Source organism: Microcebus murinus, chromosome 7 (genome assembly GCF_040939455.1).
Source record: "Microcebus murinus isolate Inina chromosome 7, M.murinus_Inina_mat1.0, whole genome shotgun sequence".
Classification (NCBI taxonomy): Eukaryota; Metazoa; Chordata; class Mammalia; order Primates; family Cheirogaleidae; genus Microcebus; species Microcebus murinus.
Window position 1 is genome coordinate 60,941,108 of NC_134110.1, and position 14,937 is coordinate 60,956,044.

Genomic DNA, 14,937 nt, shown 5'->3' on the forward strand with positions numbered 1-14,937 from the left:
AGGTTTTGAATTGTCATTGACACTTAAAGATCATAGAAATAGGGAGATAAAATATAAAAATATCTGCTTTGGAAGTCTCTTCAAGGTATATTAAGGATTTGTATAGTTTTGTGTCTAGAAAACATATAAAATGTTAAACGCACAGACATCACCTTGTTCAAATAGATGTGAAATATAAGAAAAGGCTCATCAAAAATACTGAAGTTTGTATAATAATGGGAACTATATTTTTTATTGAATACTTATGTATAAGGCATATACTATACTATATATTTATACTATACTGTAATATATTAAGTATGCAATAGCATGAATAGCGCTAAAAATGTAAATACTTTAGTTAGGAAATAGTTTAGTGCTAAAAAATGCTAACAATCATCTGAGACTTGAGCAAGTCACAATTTTTGTGATGGTAGGGATCTTGCCTCAATATTGATGGCTGCTGACAAATCAGGGTGGTGTGGTTGCCGAAAGTTGGGGTGACTGTGGCAATTTCTTAAAATAAGGCAACAATGAAGTTTTCTGCATCAATTGACTGTTTCTATCATGAAAGATTTCTCTGTAGCATGCAGCACTATTTGGTAGCATGTTACCCACAGTAAAACTTCTTTCAAAATTGGAGTCAATCCTTTCAAACCCTGTCTCTGCTTTATCAACTAAGTTTATGTAATATTCCAAATCACTTGTGTCATATCAACAATGTTCACAGCATCTTCCCCAGGAGTAGATTCTACCTCCAGAAACTAGTTTCTTTGCCCATCTATAAGAAGTAACTCATCTGTTCAAGTTTGATCATGAGATTGCAGCAATTCATTCACATCTTCAGGGTCCACTTCTATTTCTAGTTCTTTTGCTATTTCCACCATATCTGCAAGGTACTTTCCCACTGAAGTCTTGAACCCCTCAATGTCATGCAGGAGGGTTGGAATCAACTTCTTCCAAACTACTGTTAGTTTTGATATTATGACCTCCTTTCATGACTCACAAATGTTCTTAATGGCAACTAGTGAGTCCTTTACAGAAAGTTTTCAATTTACTTTGCTCAGATCCATCAGAGGAATCATTATCTACAGCAACTATAGCTGTACAAAATGTACTTCTTAAATAATAAGACTTGAAAGTCAAAAGTACTCCTTGATTTATGGCCTACAGATGGATGCTGTGTTTGCAAGCATGAAAACAACATTAATCTCCTTGTACATATCCACCAGAGCTCTTGGGTAACTGGGTTTATTGTCAGTAAGCAGTAGTATTTTTAAAAGAATCTTTTTTTTCTGAACAGTAAGTCTCAACAGTGGGCTTACAATATTCCATAAACTATGCTATAAACAGATGTAATGTCATCTAGGCTTAGTTGTTCCCTTTGTAGAGAACAAGCAGAGTAGACATAGCATAATTCTTGGGCCCTTGGACTTTAGGAATGGTAAATGAGCACTGGCTTCAACTTACGGTCACCAGCTACTTTAGCCCCTAACAAGAGAGTCAGCCTGTCCTTTGAAGCCTTCAAGCCAGGCATTTACTTACCTTCCCTAGTAATTAATGTCCTAAATGGCATTTTCTTGCAATATAAGGTTGTTCACATACATTAAAAATCTGTTATTTAGTACCATGTTAGAGAGGGTCATGAAGTAAATTTTAAAATAATTTTAAAAATTCAAAAAACATCTGTTGTTTAGTGCAGCCACTTTCATCAGTTATCTTAGCTAGACCATCTGGAGAACTTGTAGCAGCTTCTACATCAGCACTTGCTGCTTCACCTTACACTTTTATGTTATGGAGATAGATTCTTTCCTTAAACCTCATGAACCAATCTCTGTAGGCTTCAAGCTCTTCTGCAACCTCATCTCCCTCAGCCTTCATAGAATTGAAGAGAGTTAGTGCCTTGCACTGGATTAGCCTTTGGCTTAAGAGAATGTTGTGGAGGGTCTGATCTTCTATCTAGACCTCTAAAACTTTTCCATATCAGCAATAAGGCTGTTTGGCTTTCTTACATTCATGTGTTCACTGGAGTAGCACATTTGATTTCCTTCAAGAACTTTTTCTTTGCATTCACAGCTTGGCTGTGTGGTGAAAGAGGCCTAGCTTTTTGGCCAGTCTTAGGTTTAACATGCCTTCTTCACTAAGCTTAATTCTTTCTAGCTTTTGATGTAAAGTGAAAGATATGCAAATCTTCATTTTTGCTTGAACACTTATAGGTCATTGCAGGGTTATTAAATGGCCTAATTTTAATTTTGCTGTTTATCGGAGGATGGGGGAGGCCTGAGAGGGACAGAGTGAGAGATAGGGGAAGGGCCAGGAACATGGTTGCTGGGTCCCCAAAATAACTACAATAGTAACATCAAAGATTACTGATCACAGATAACCATAACAGATACAATAATAATGAAAAAGCTTGAAATATTGTGATAATTATCAAAACATGACATGAAGTGAGCACAGGCTATTGGAAAAAATGGCACCCATAGACTTGCTAAACACCAGGTTGCCACAAACCTTCAATTTGTAAAAAACACATTATCTGCAAAATGCAATAAAGCAAAGTGCAATAAAATAAGTATGTCTGTATGTTCAAGTGGATTGTTAGGAAAGTCACTTGCTTATTTTTCAGGCATTCTTTGATATGACAAACCTAAAGGATTAGCATAAAATAGAGTAGGTCTCTATAACGTGTGGTCTTGGTGCCACTTCTGTCCAAGTTTCCTGCCCAAAATGCCCAGGTATCAGTGTGACAAAACAATTCTGACAGCATCTGCTCTTGAAAGAACCACAGTTCTTATTTCTAAAATAAAGTTTGGGGCTTCACAATAACCCAAGGAAGCTTTGATACATTCAATTAAGATGGAGAAAGCTTCCATTGAACAAGACTTTCCAAAAATTTCTTTCTTCTTTCCTATGTTTATTTGTGACCTTCTAGAAAATATTCTTTCTATTCTTATTAAAGTGCAAAAAAGTCTAGTTGTTCCAAGAGTATAATTTGCTACAAATGCCAAATGTATCTTTTGAAAATGATTTCCCCCCACTTAAATGTTCCTACAGAGTGTTAAATCTGGAAAACTTATCTGAAGAGTTCTTAACTACATTGTGATCACTTTTGTCACCACTTGAGAGGTGATGTCTATCTTCATTTTTTTATTTGACGCTTAGTTTCTCTTAAATATGTTTTTAAAATGTGGCTCTATTTCTCAACTTTTCTGCAATATATAGCTATTGTTTGTAATAATACAAAATCTTCATGGAAGATTATGGAACTAATTAAATATAGATACAAAGATATACACATAGATGTCTATATAGATAGATATATAAATAGATCCTTTTAATGCATAAACATGTTCATTTCAGTAGAAGTATCATAATACCAGAAAAGTTAGAGAAGGCCTTTATTTTTATCTGCAATCAATCTCACAGGTGTATTTATTAGAAATCAAGCTGGAGAGTTATAGATAGTGCAGAATTTCATCTGTTTAAAACTCTAGACTGTGATTAGCTCTTGACTCTTTTGCTTTAAAAGATAATTTAAATTAAGCATTTGCATTTACATACCCACTTGAAAAGTACAAAAATTAAACTTTTATTTCTCTTCTAATCTTCCAGGTGTGAGTTTTGACTAGGTTTTGAAATTAGAGCTGCAAATATGATGACAAATTAGAGCAAAAGATTTTGTATCTAGCTTATTAGAGAAACTGACTGTAATAACAGTTAATCCACCCTGCATAGAATCTGAAATTTCCTCCTTATGAGTTTCCTGACACCCTAAACCCTAGCTCTTAACATCAGGATGTGCAACTAACTACCCACTAGGAACTCTTTATAACACTAGTTATTAATACTTCGAATAAATGCCAATCATGTACCCCACATTCTCCAACCATTTTTTTCTGCCTAGCACTGATATTTAGAGTGATATTTAAAATAGGATCTATTGGAAATGTCACCTACTGCATTGATGTGTTGTAGGACAGCATCTATACCCAGTAAAGATTATTAATCTGCTATAGGAGCTCTCTAACTGAATCAGACTTAAAGCACAGTGTATTATGGACTGATGTTCAGCCCCCCCCCATTCATATGTTGAAGCCCTAACCCCCAATGTAATAGCACCTGGAGGTGGGATTTTGGAGAGCTAATTAGGTTTAGATGAGGTTGTGAGCATAGGGTCTTTATGATAGAGTTAGTGCCCTTAGAAGAAACACCAGAAAGTTTTTTGTTCTCTCTCTCTCTCTCTCTCTCTCTCTCTCTGCCACATGAGGATACAGTGAGTCTGCATGCCAGAAAGAGAGGCCTCACTAGAAACCAAGCTGGCTGGCACCTTGATCTTGGACTTCCCAGCCTCTAGAACTGTGATTTCTGTTGTTTAAGCCATCCAGTCTGTAGTATTTTGTTACAGCAGGATGGTCTGATTAAGACACTGTGCAATGTCAATTGGCCATTAAATAAGCAGTAAAAATGATTAACTAAAAAAAATACAGTTGACTGATGATTCCCTAGATATCTAACAGGAAGAGAGTAAAAGATTACCACACCTACTGTGACTGATAAAGTGATTATTTTGACACTACTAGACAAGGAAAGGTGACAAGAGGGAAATGCCATCAAAAGTAATATCTAATAGCAAAGATACCTTTATGACACTGTCATCTTTACTCACTTTGTCACAGAAGACCTTGATCTGGCAATATGCTCTATGAATGGGTTTATTGCTACGATTATTATAACTGTATGTATCAATCTGAATCATCAAGGGAAGTCCTTTCACCCCCTTTTGGGAGGAGAAATCTGTACTCAGGCAATTCACGGTGATGAAAATCTGAGGAAGGGAGAAAGAAAGGAGAAAGTCACCATAAAAAGAATCTACAATAAATGCATGAACCTTAGACTTAAAGTCAAAATACTAAACAATCCTATATTGGAAAATGAAGAATATTCTGTTATTTTTTTCACATAAAAACATGTTGCACACATAAAACATATATAATTTATAATTATAAATTTATTTTAAAAATTTGCTTTCAGGCCGGGCGCTGTGGCTCACGCCTGTAATCCTAGCTCTTGGGAGGCCGAGGCGGGCGGATTGCTCAAGGTCAGGAGTTCAAAACCAGCCTGAGCAAGAGCGAGACCCCGTCTCTACTATAAATAGAAAGAAATTAATTGGCCAACTGATATATATATATATAAAAAATTAGCCGGGCATGGTGGCGCATGCCTGTAGTCCCAGCTACTTGGGAGGCTGAGGCAGAAGGATCACTCAAGCCCAGGAGTTTGAGGTTGCTGTGAGCTAGGCTGACGCCACGGCACTCACTCTAGCCTGGACAACAAAGCGAGACTCTGTCTCAAAAAAAAAAAAAAAAAAAAATTTGCTTTCATACTTGATCATGAAATAGACTTTTTAAATTACCTCCCTGAAAATATATCAGGAAAGTCTTATTTATTTTTTAAACATGCATAAGTGTGTCCTCAACATATTAAAGTTGTCACTTCTAATAGTTATATAAAGTTATCTAATCTCTGACCTGTGGGATAAAAAATAATTAGGTAACACCTTCCTTTGTACATTATTACATTGAAATCCAGATTTGTTTACACATTTGTCTTTCTTACTTGACTATGAAGTATGAGATTCAAGACCATTTCTTATTTTTGTGTCATTGGTACCTATTTAGTGCATGGTGGAGAATAAGCATTTAATAAACATTTCATGAATAAAGCAATGAGTTTATCTACAGAGAACCCACTAGATTAGGAGTCAAATGCCCTGACTTATATAGTCCAAGCTTTAATATTAAACAGCTAAGAGACTTTACACAAGTCATTTAATGTCTTCAGTTTTAAATGTCCCCCTTAAAATAACCTTTAAAAACCCCTCCCTGCAGGACAGAGTGTAACTTCTCATATACTTCCATGGTGGGAAAAAAGTAAAAGAGAAACTGGCAAAAGTGAAATCTGAAGGAGGGAGAAAGTATGTTAAAGGCACTGACACCTTCCACCTGCACCAGAAATTCCGGAATCCAAAAGAAAGGGAAATGCAAGGAAATCACTGAAGATTACAGCACTGGCCGATAGAATAACTGAAAAGAATGATGTTATTATAAAATATTGGCAAGAAAAGAGAGAGAAGTATAAGTGAGATAAATTTATCATCATTTTACATAGTAGGTGACAGTCCAATCGACAGCATTTGAAGGTGATTTATATCACAGAATTGAGGTATAAGTAAAGCACCCAGATCATATGGGGAGAACCAGAAATACTACATTATATTCTTGGTACTATTTTCATTTGATACCATGTGTATAACTTTTATTTATAATAAAATGTAAAATCACTCTTTGCTTTAAAATCATACAATTATGTACTCCAAAACTATTTTGTTTTGCGTGTTATTTAACCCTCTTCTTATTTAAACCCCTGAGCTTTGCATTTACCCTCGTGCCTCTCACCCCACAGCGACACCACAGAGAGCAATCCTGCAGCCACGAGGCCACAAAGCCACAAGCACAGACTGTATTTTAAAGGCCTTTCAAATTTTTGACCTAACTACCAGGGCGGACCTAATCTATTTAAAACCCTGTGCCTGTAGGTGTTTGGTAATTTATACAACTGGTATAGTACTCACTTGTAGTGCTACACCTCTCTAAACCTCATCTGTTAATTTATTTTTGAGCTCCTCCGGTGAGACACCACATCAAGAGTGGTCAGGACCAAATGACAGGTCTTAGTGACGTGCTAATGACCACAGCCTGTGCCCTGTGCCAGAGGCTCTCACACTTCCAGCCACCATCTGAAAACATGTACCTAGCAATGATCTACTAACTACACAAACAAACCTAGAGATCCAAGGTGCAAGATGAGGACTACAGGTAATAAAACCATATTGTATTACCGTGCATGGGATTCATGCTAAATGAGTAAAATTTAGCTGCTCTTGCCATACACACAAAAAAAGATTGAGTAACTATGAGATGATGGGTATGTGAATTGGCTTCACTGTAGTATCTATATATAACCTACAACATCATAATTACCTTAAATATATGCGATTAAGAGGTTTTTTGAAAAAAGATGATCTAACTACAGGTGCATTCATTTTCTTTATTCATTTCTTTAATTAACTCATTCACTTATTCAACCTGTAAACATCCACACAAGCCCAAGGTGGGTCAAACACACTGTTAGTTCCCTGGGATAGAGAAGAAAGCCAGACCCCTGCCTCATGGGGCGGACAGTCTAAGAGGAAGACAGATGAATAATCCAGCAATGATCAACACAGAGTGGTCAAGTTGTCCAAAGGACAGGTAGGTGTGTACAGAAGCCCCCAGAAGACAGAACAGAGCCTGGAGAATACTAGTGACACACAAACCCACGTAGATGCTGGACTCAGAGTGGGACCCTCACAAATCCCGAGGAATGGAAAAGAAACAGAGAACAATGAAAGATGCAAATTTCAGGTGATTCAGAGGAACTGAGAAAGAATATACCGTGCTGATTCTCCTACTGAACTTCTAAGGCAAAAGTGTTCGGCCCACCAGTCACACAGAAAGTGCTGTCTATTGTTCCGAGAGATGTCCCAGTGGCAGAGAATTCTTACTTAACATTCATGCAGCGGATATTTCTGAAGTGCTACCAAGTCCCTGACTAGCAAGGCTCTAGGGTGGATGCACTGGTGGTGGTTCCTGCAACTGCAGAAGTCAGAGGTGAGATGGGAGATGCAACAATAAGATGCTGCTCTTAAGGATTACAACAGCTTCATCGAATGCTAATCTTTAGATTAAAAAAAAAAAAAAAAAGAGTAACATCTTTCTAGGAACACTTGATTTTTCTATTGTTATTGGTATTACTGACAATTGGGTTATCTTAGCCAGAATGTATAAACACAGCTTTATGTCAGCAAATCAAATGATCGCTCTGGTGAGCTATGCAGTTGTCCATAATTTTGACCTTGTGTTGCACGCAGAGATCTTCCTACAGGTGGCCACAGTCTATAGGGCCCTCAACACAGAATGGTTTTTTCCACTCCCTCAGAAAGCCTGCCTAGTACTGCAGAAGCCAGAGGAGAAAAGTGCTCTGATAAATATTTCCTAAGCTATTACGACTCATGGTTGGCTCACTGATCTAACCACACAACTCCCACAGTGGACACATATACTCAGACTGACAGGAAGCAATAATACTTGTGGCCTTATCAACTCCAAGTCTCAACTAAGAGCTGGAGTGATGGGTTGTGAGTATTTACAAGGACACTTAAGTAGGACAGATCCACTAGATCCTCTGAAATAATAAATGTTTACTGGCAATATACTACAACAAATAGACTAAATCCTCCTTAGAGGAGTTATAAAAACCAGCCAACCAGTAGAGATGGTCTTTAAAGGTCAAATGAGTTACCCTATACAGGACTCTACTGGGAGACATTTAGACAAGGTTCTCTTAATAAAGAAAGGTTCTTAGTAGAAGATCCAATAAGCTATCTTTGATTCAAGGCATCCTGATTCCACAAAAAGTAAACAACACAAAAATCTGCCTTCTCTGCTACATTATGTTGACAGCTCCCAGTGCTGTCCTAACAGGCAGGGATTTTATAATGGGGTTGGCACTGTTTCCTCTTGCCTGGCTGCCTGACCCAGTAGCAAAGCACAGTTTCTGTGTCCAGTGGTATCAATCATAGTTTCACTGTGCTGCACTCAAAACCCGAATGGTTGAACTTTAACTCAAATTGGTGGTGGGGGTGGGGGAGGGAGTTGGGAAGCCATAGAAGGACATTAACTAACACCTTGGCATTCATTTGTTTCATCTTGCAAACCCAACCATGTCCCAATTCCATGCACAGCAGGCAAGTGTGAGAGCAAATTCCTTGGAAGTACATCTACAGAGCACCTGTTTGTAAATATGCATGAGAGAGGCTTAAGGGATAGGTATGATTTCCCCCACCAAATGTTCATCCAAATGTCAAGCACAGAAAGTTCATTTTCACTTCATTAGAAGCCCGGATTATGTAAAGAATGTGGAAATGCAGTAAATAATTGATCTGTCACCCAAGAGTTATAAATGTTACATATGTTCATATAACATATTCAAAACCTCAGTTACTTGTTTTCTTATAATTCTAATAATAAAGAATTTATTATTTAGAAAAAACTCATTAAATCAGGTGTATTCAGGCAGATAATAGATACAATTTTAATTTTGTCATTGTTTCAAAGATTGATTCAGATAGAAAGATTTGTTTCTTCATGTAGCAAAACCTTTCCCTGAAATAGAGGCAGTCTCATGACACTCAGCATTTTTTTTTTTTTTTTATAAATTGTTAAATTTATTTAAATGCATAATGGGTTACTTTGTTGAGTAGAATCAATTTACACATCAGAACTCTTCTGAGAATCCTGAAACACACAAAGGAGTGATCAGGGGTCATTGAGCTTGGGGAAGGAGGGGATTTCAGCTGCACTTTGAGGGGTGGGCATGTTTGGTGGGTCACAGATTAGAGGGATGGAACCTGGGGGAAGGAAGCCCTATGTTGAAGGGTAAGAGTGCAGTTACACTGAGATGAGGTGAGTTTGGGAAAACCAGCGGGTCTTTAGTGGAAGCCCAGGCAGTCTGGGCCTGAGGCCACTGCAGGTTTTTGAGCAGGGGAGGGCCAGAGGGCAGCAGATAAGATCCGGCTGTAGCTGCACGTGCACCACGGCCAACCTGAGAGAATAGAGCTTTGCGCCCGGGAGCCGACTGCCGCTCCTGGGACTGCTGAGTGGGGGCTCAGGGATCTCTGTCGCCTCCAACTCTGCCCCACTCCGATGAGCTGGAAACCAGCGGATGGAGCCCCAAAAGGAGGCTGCGAGCAGAAGCCCACCTCATCAGCCTGGCCCTGCCTGGGAGCCTCTGGTGGGCCCTGGACGCCGCCTGGCCTAGACATACCCCAGTTCTATCCCTTCTCCGGCCCTCCGTGGATCCAGGAGACCGGGGTGTACCTGGCCCTCGTCTGCCTACCAGGCGTGGACTGGCTCCCAGCGACGGCAGGGGCAGGGCCACAGGACGACTCCTGGACCGACCTCCGCCTTTGCTGACCGCGGGGGCTGCAGCCCGGACCTCACGGCGGCGGGTCCGGCCACTCTTCCCTCCTCTGAGGGAAAACGTCGCGGCTGGAAGGGCCCCAGCCTTCCTCAGTGCACCCCCTCTCCTTAAAGGGGAAACTGAGGCCCGGGGCAGGGCAGGTCCACACCAGGGTCGCAAGGTGGGGGAAGCGGGCACCTGTCTGGGATCCGCCTCGCCCTGCCAGCCCGGCTTCTCGCGCGCACGTGGCCGTCCCCGAGGCGACCCAGCAGCCGCGACGCCGACACTCAGCATTTTTTAATAAAAATCATTTGTTACATGTGAATGACATTTCCCATTTTGTGATTCCTACACAAGGCAAGTGACTGCCAAGATTATAATACCCCTGACTTGTACATTATGCATATAGTAAAACTTATTAAAATAGAATGCAAATCAATCAATGAGTTTTAGAATTGCTACATTAACTTGATTATTAACTCCTAAGATTTTTCCAAGAGCTTTCCATTAAAATAAATAGTCCTACCTTTGATTTGGAAAGCAATTAGGGATTTAAAAAATTATAACAACCATGATTTGATGTACTTATTTTTCTCTTTAAATAACTGTATTTTGCACCGTTAAGAAGATCTCTCTCATTAAAGACAAAGAAAGCGACTTATTTCCTGACCATCTAAAGACTCTAAGAGCTCTTTTCCAAGAACTTGCACATGCATTAGCCTCCAAATTACAAGCACAAGGTATACAACAAGGAATAAAAATTTTAACACTAGAATACACTATCCTTTCACAAACATATAAATACATAAGCGTGCCCTTGCCAATTTTTCTAATCTGTTCTTTTCTTGGTTCTTGGAATTATAAAAGACCTTACAAATAGTTTTATTATGCTTTTCATTTTCTTCTATTTTGAAAGGATTGTATGTGAATACAGATGCAATGCCAAATTGAGTCAGAAGCTAGACTAAAAACAGACAATATCAAAATGTGAAATCTCAGTTTGGGGCACTCATCCATTTCTTTCATGCATTAATTCATTAAATAGCTATTAAGTGTCTTCTCTCTGTGCCCGGCATTATGTTAGGAGATGAGGACACAGAATGACAAGACAGACTACCTGCCTCAGGGAGCTCACTATTTTACTGAAGATCTAAGAAACCCCTTGATTTATTTCCTGAAACTTCCAGATATATAACACTTGTGGGGAATGATTAATATATTTCTTTTTTTTTATATTTTATAAATTTGCTTTAATATATTTCTTTATTTATATTGCACTTATTTCTTTATTCCTGATAATGTATTTCTTTATTTTCTCTTACAGATACTGTGGGTATGTACGTACACATACAGATGCATGGATACACACATTTGGTTTACTCATGTATTCTACCATAGTATCCCATATTCTTTTCAGTACTCCATGTTTTTCTATTTGTTCTCATTTCAGAGCTTTTGCCCGCCTGCTGTGCCCTCTGCCTCCTGTGATGTCCCTGCAGATCATCACGCCAGCGCTGCCTCCTCATTCAGTCCAACGTCAACTCTTAGAACTACCTGCCTTGCCTTTATCCTCCTCTTCCTCCTCCTCTCAACCCTTGGCCCAAGACCAGTGTGGCACACTCATCAACTTTCCCTTGTCCATTATCTTTTAATAGCACTTAACATTATTTGAATTTATCTTGTTTTGGGGAAAAAAAAGATAAAAATAATTTATCTTTTTTTAGTGTTTAATTATCTGTCTGCTCCATGAGGTTGAAAAGCTCATGAGATGGGGGGCCCTTGTCTGCCTCATGCTCACTCTATTCCCAGATCCAGGCCTATTGTAGATACTAAGCACACACTTGTCCAATAAAGAAAGAGAGCATAAATTATTTTTCTAAATACACATTTCCCTCTTTACCCATGCTCTCGCTGTCACAAACAATACCTCCTAAGAGCTGAAATTAATATGAATAGTTGAAGTTGTCAAAATGGTACAGCAGAGTTAGCTACTCTGACCAGATTTACCCTCTAAAAATGTTATCTATCAACAAACATAAATTGAGCACCAACTATATATACAGCATAAATATCTATATCAATATCTACCTATCTGCATCTATCTAACCACACTATGGAGGGTGCTACCTATAGGTGCTATGGGAAATATAGAAGTCTGTCCATGGTGGGGTCCTACCTGTGAGAGGAAAAGAGGGTGAGGGGTGGGGGTAAAAGCAGTTTTCACTGTTGTGGAATGTATATAATTAGAAATTAAGTTGAATAACCCAGACTATACTTACTGTAGGAACTTGAAAAGAAGAGAGCTCAGAAAAAGCAGCCAGGGAAGATTTGCCATAGGAGCCTGGAGACGGGAGAAAGAGAGATGGATGGGAGCAAAGTGCACGCTAGCTCTCAAAACAGTGGGCTGTCAGACCAGTCTAACAGAAAGGGAGGGTTTATATCTGGAGATTAAGAGACAGCCTGGAAAGGGAGGAACCAAGATGCTTGCATTGCTGTGATCGAGTGATGTCCACTGGAGGAGACCCCTGGATGAGCTTGGATGAAGCCACGTGTTAGCCCCCAGGCCAAGGGCAGACAGAGCTGTGGGCACAGCACCCACATCCAAGCAACAGAGAGGACGGGAGACGGAGGACTGGGAAAAGGCCCTCGGGGGTGAAGAGTGTCCACGCCAGGCCGGGGCGAGGGAGACATGCCACAGAGAGGGAGAGGACGCTCTCGGCAGGCACCTGGCAGGGAGGCAGGGATGGACGGGAGCGCAGGGGGTGGGCCGCCAAGCAGAGATGTGTGTACGAGACCCAGCGGGTGTCCACACAGCAGGACGGAGGCAAGGACCAGGCTGCAGAGAAGAGTGGTTGTGGGAGCCGAGCGCCTCGGAAGCAGGGAATAAACGAGATCAGCTTACCACGAGTTGAGTAAAAACACAGCAAGAAAAAAAATGTGCTGAGAGGCTTGAAATGGCGTGCCTGGTGCAAGTGCCGGCAGTATAGCCTTGGACTAAGTGTTTAACCTTTCTGGGCCTCTCTTTCCTAACAATTCCTACCTTGGTACCGTGACACTGAGTGACCGCGTGTTTTTAAACCGTAAAGTGTCATGACAACCTAAGGAGCTTTACCATCGTTGCCACGTTATCTCCTTCCTCCCAGGCATGTGAGTCTCTGGAACTCCAAGCTCTGCTCTCCACGACAGTCAACAACACCCTCTCCATTGTCCCTCCCCAAGTGTCCCTGCGAGGTTGGCTCCCTTAGTGTCCCCAGGGTCCCCCACTTGAAGCCGTCCTTCCTACAGGACTGCTGCTACCTGACTGGCCTCCCCCTAGGGCACTGTGTGACGCTGTCTTCAAATGGTCCAAAAGTAGGTTAGTTGTGATTCACACTAATTGAATAAACAGATATTTAATTAAGGTGAATTGGTTTTAGAAACATTAAATCTGTCTCTCCACAGCAGGGAGAAGCCTCTCGGGCAGGAACGTTTACTGCTCTTCAGGTGGCAGCCGTTTCTCCCAGTCTGCGCCGACACTCGCACAGGTCTTGGGAAGTGGCACATCGGGATAAGGGAGACGTGTGACATTGCGTGACAATAGTCAGGGTCACTTGGTGAAATGATGAGCTCCCAGTCAGAAGAAGAATTTAAGCACAGACTGAAAGATTCACTCCCTTGACTCTTCGACCATTTGTTGTTCTTTTAGGCATTTTCTGCTCATGTTTTATACTTAAAACTTGCTTGACTTTTTAATACCTGAATATGGTACAAAATTCAAAAGGCACACTGAAAATTACTTGCACCACAGCCAACCAATAGTTTGAGTATCCTTCTAGAAATACGCTATGCATATACAAACACACACCATTTCCTATTTTACACAAATGGCAGCACAGAACACACAAGAGTTCTGCATCTTCCTTTTTTCACTTCACAATAAAATCGGAAGAGAGCTTTCTCTCTCTGTTTAAAAAAGCATGAGATATAGAATGTCAAAGCCTTAACATTAGGTTGTTTCCAGTCTTTTCATCCCACGAACAATGCTGCAAGTCTATGTGGCTGTGTACACATGTACACGAATACAGTACTGACACGTGTAAATTTACTACTGACGTTGCTTTCTTCAAACCAAGGTCAGCCTTCTCAGCAGCATCTTTATAAGCAGGGGTTTTCAAATTTAGTGTGTATCAGATTCACCAGGAAGCTCTGTTAAAACACAGATCGCAGGGACTCACTCCCAGAGTTTCCAGTTCAGTGGGTCTGGGGTGGGAGACCCAAGTATTTGCATTCCTAAGAGTCCCCTGAGGTGACACTGATGCTGCTTGTTCAGGACTACACTTTGAAAAACCAAGGCCTAAACTATTGGCCCTCTTTGGCCATCTCCTGCTCTTCCTTCTCTTCCTCCTCCTCCCTTCCCCCCCCTTTCTTCTTCTCAGCGCCCACTCCCCACTCCGCCCTTCTCTGACTCCTCTCCCTCTGCGTCCCCTAGATGCACAGAGTCTAAGCCCCATCCTTGACCTGGTTTTGTCTACTCTAATTCTCTCGGCGGCAATCTCATCCTTTCTCATGACTTCCATCACCCCCTCTCTACAAACAACGCCAACTTCTCTCCTCAGCTCCACAGTCCCGGTGCTTCCTGTGCTTGCCAGTCTCTGCACGTTTGGCCACCTCATTCTTCCCCTGCACGCTCTTCTTTCCAACTTCCAGGTCTAAATCCCACCTGGCCCTGAAGACACAGCCCATACGCCATGTCTTTCCTGATCCCACAGAAAGGGGATCTCTCTACATGCTTCTACTTCTACACTTCTACTTGGAAGTGAAGTCTGGGAGTGGCGGGGCGCAGGGGGGTGGTGAGTATGAGTAGGGGGGAGAGAGAGAGAGAAGATACCACATCTGGTAAAATATTAACAATGAGTC

General features: G+C 40.8%; 1 protein-coding gene across 3 annotated transcripts in view; it reads right to left on the reverse strand.

The window, feature by feature from the left end:
* Nucleotides 1–14,937, reverse strand: part of GRHL2 (grainyhead like transcription factor 2) — a 159,645-nt gene that overhangs the window by 42,080 nt on the left and 102,628 nt on the right. For all 3 annotated transcript variants that reach the window (XM_012762052.3, XM_076005116.1, XM_076005115.1), the window contains exon 9: nt 4,649–4,807. In XM_012762052.3, the coding sequence (XP_012617506.2) occupies nt 4,649–4,807 (159 nt within the window). The remainder of the gene's footprint in view (nt 1–4,648; nt 4,808–14,937) is intronic.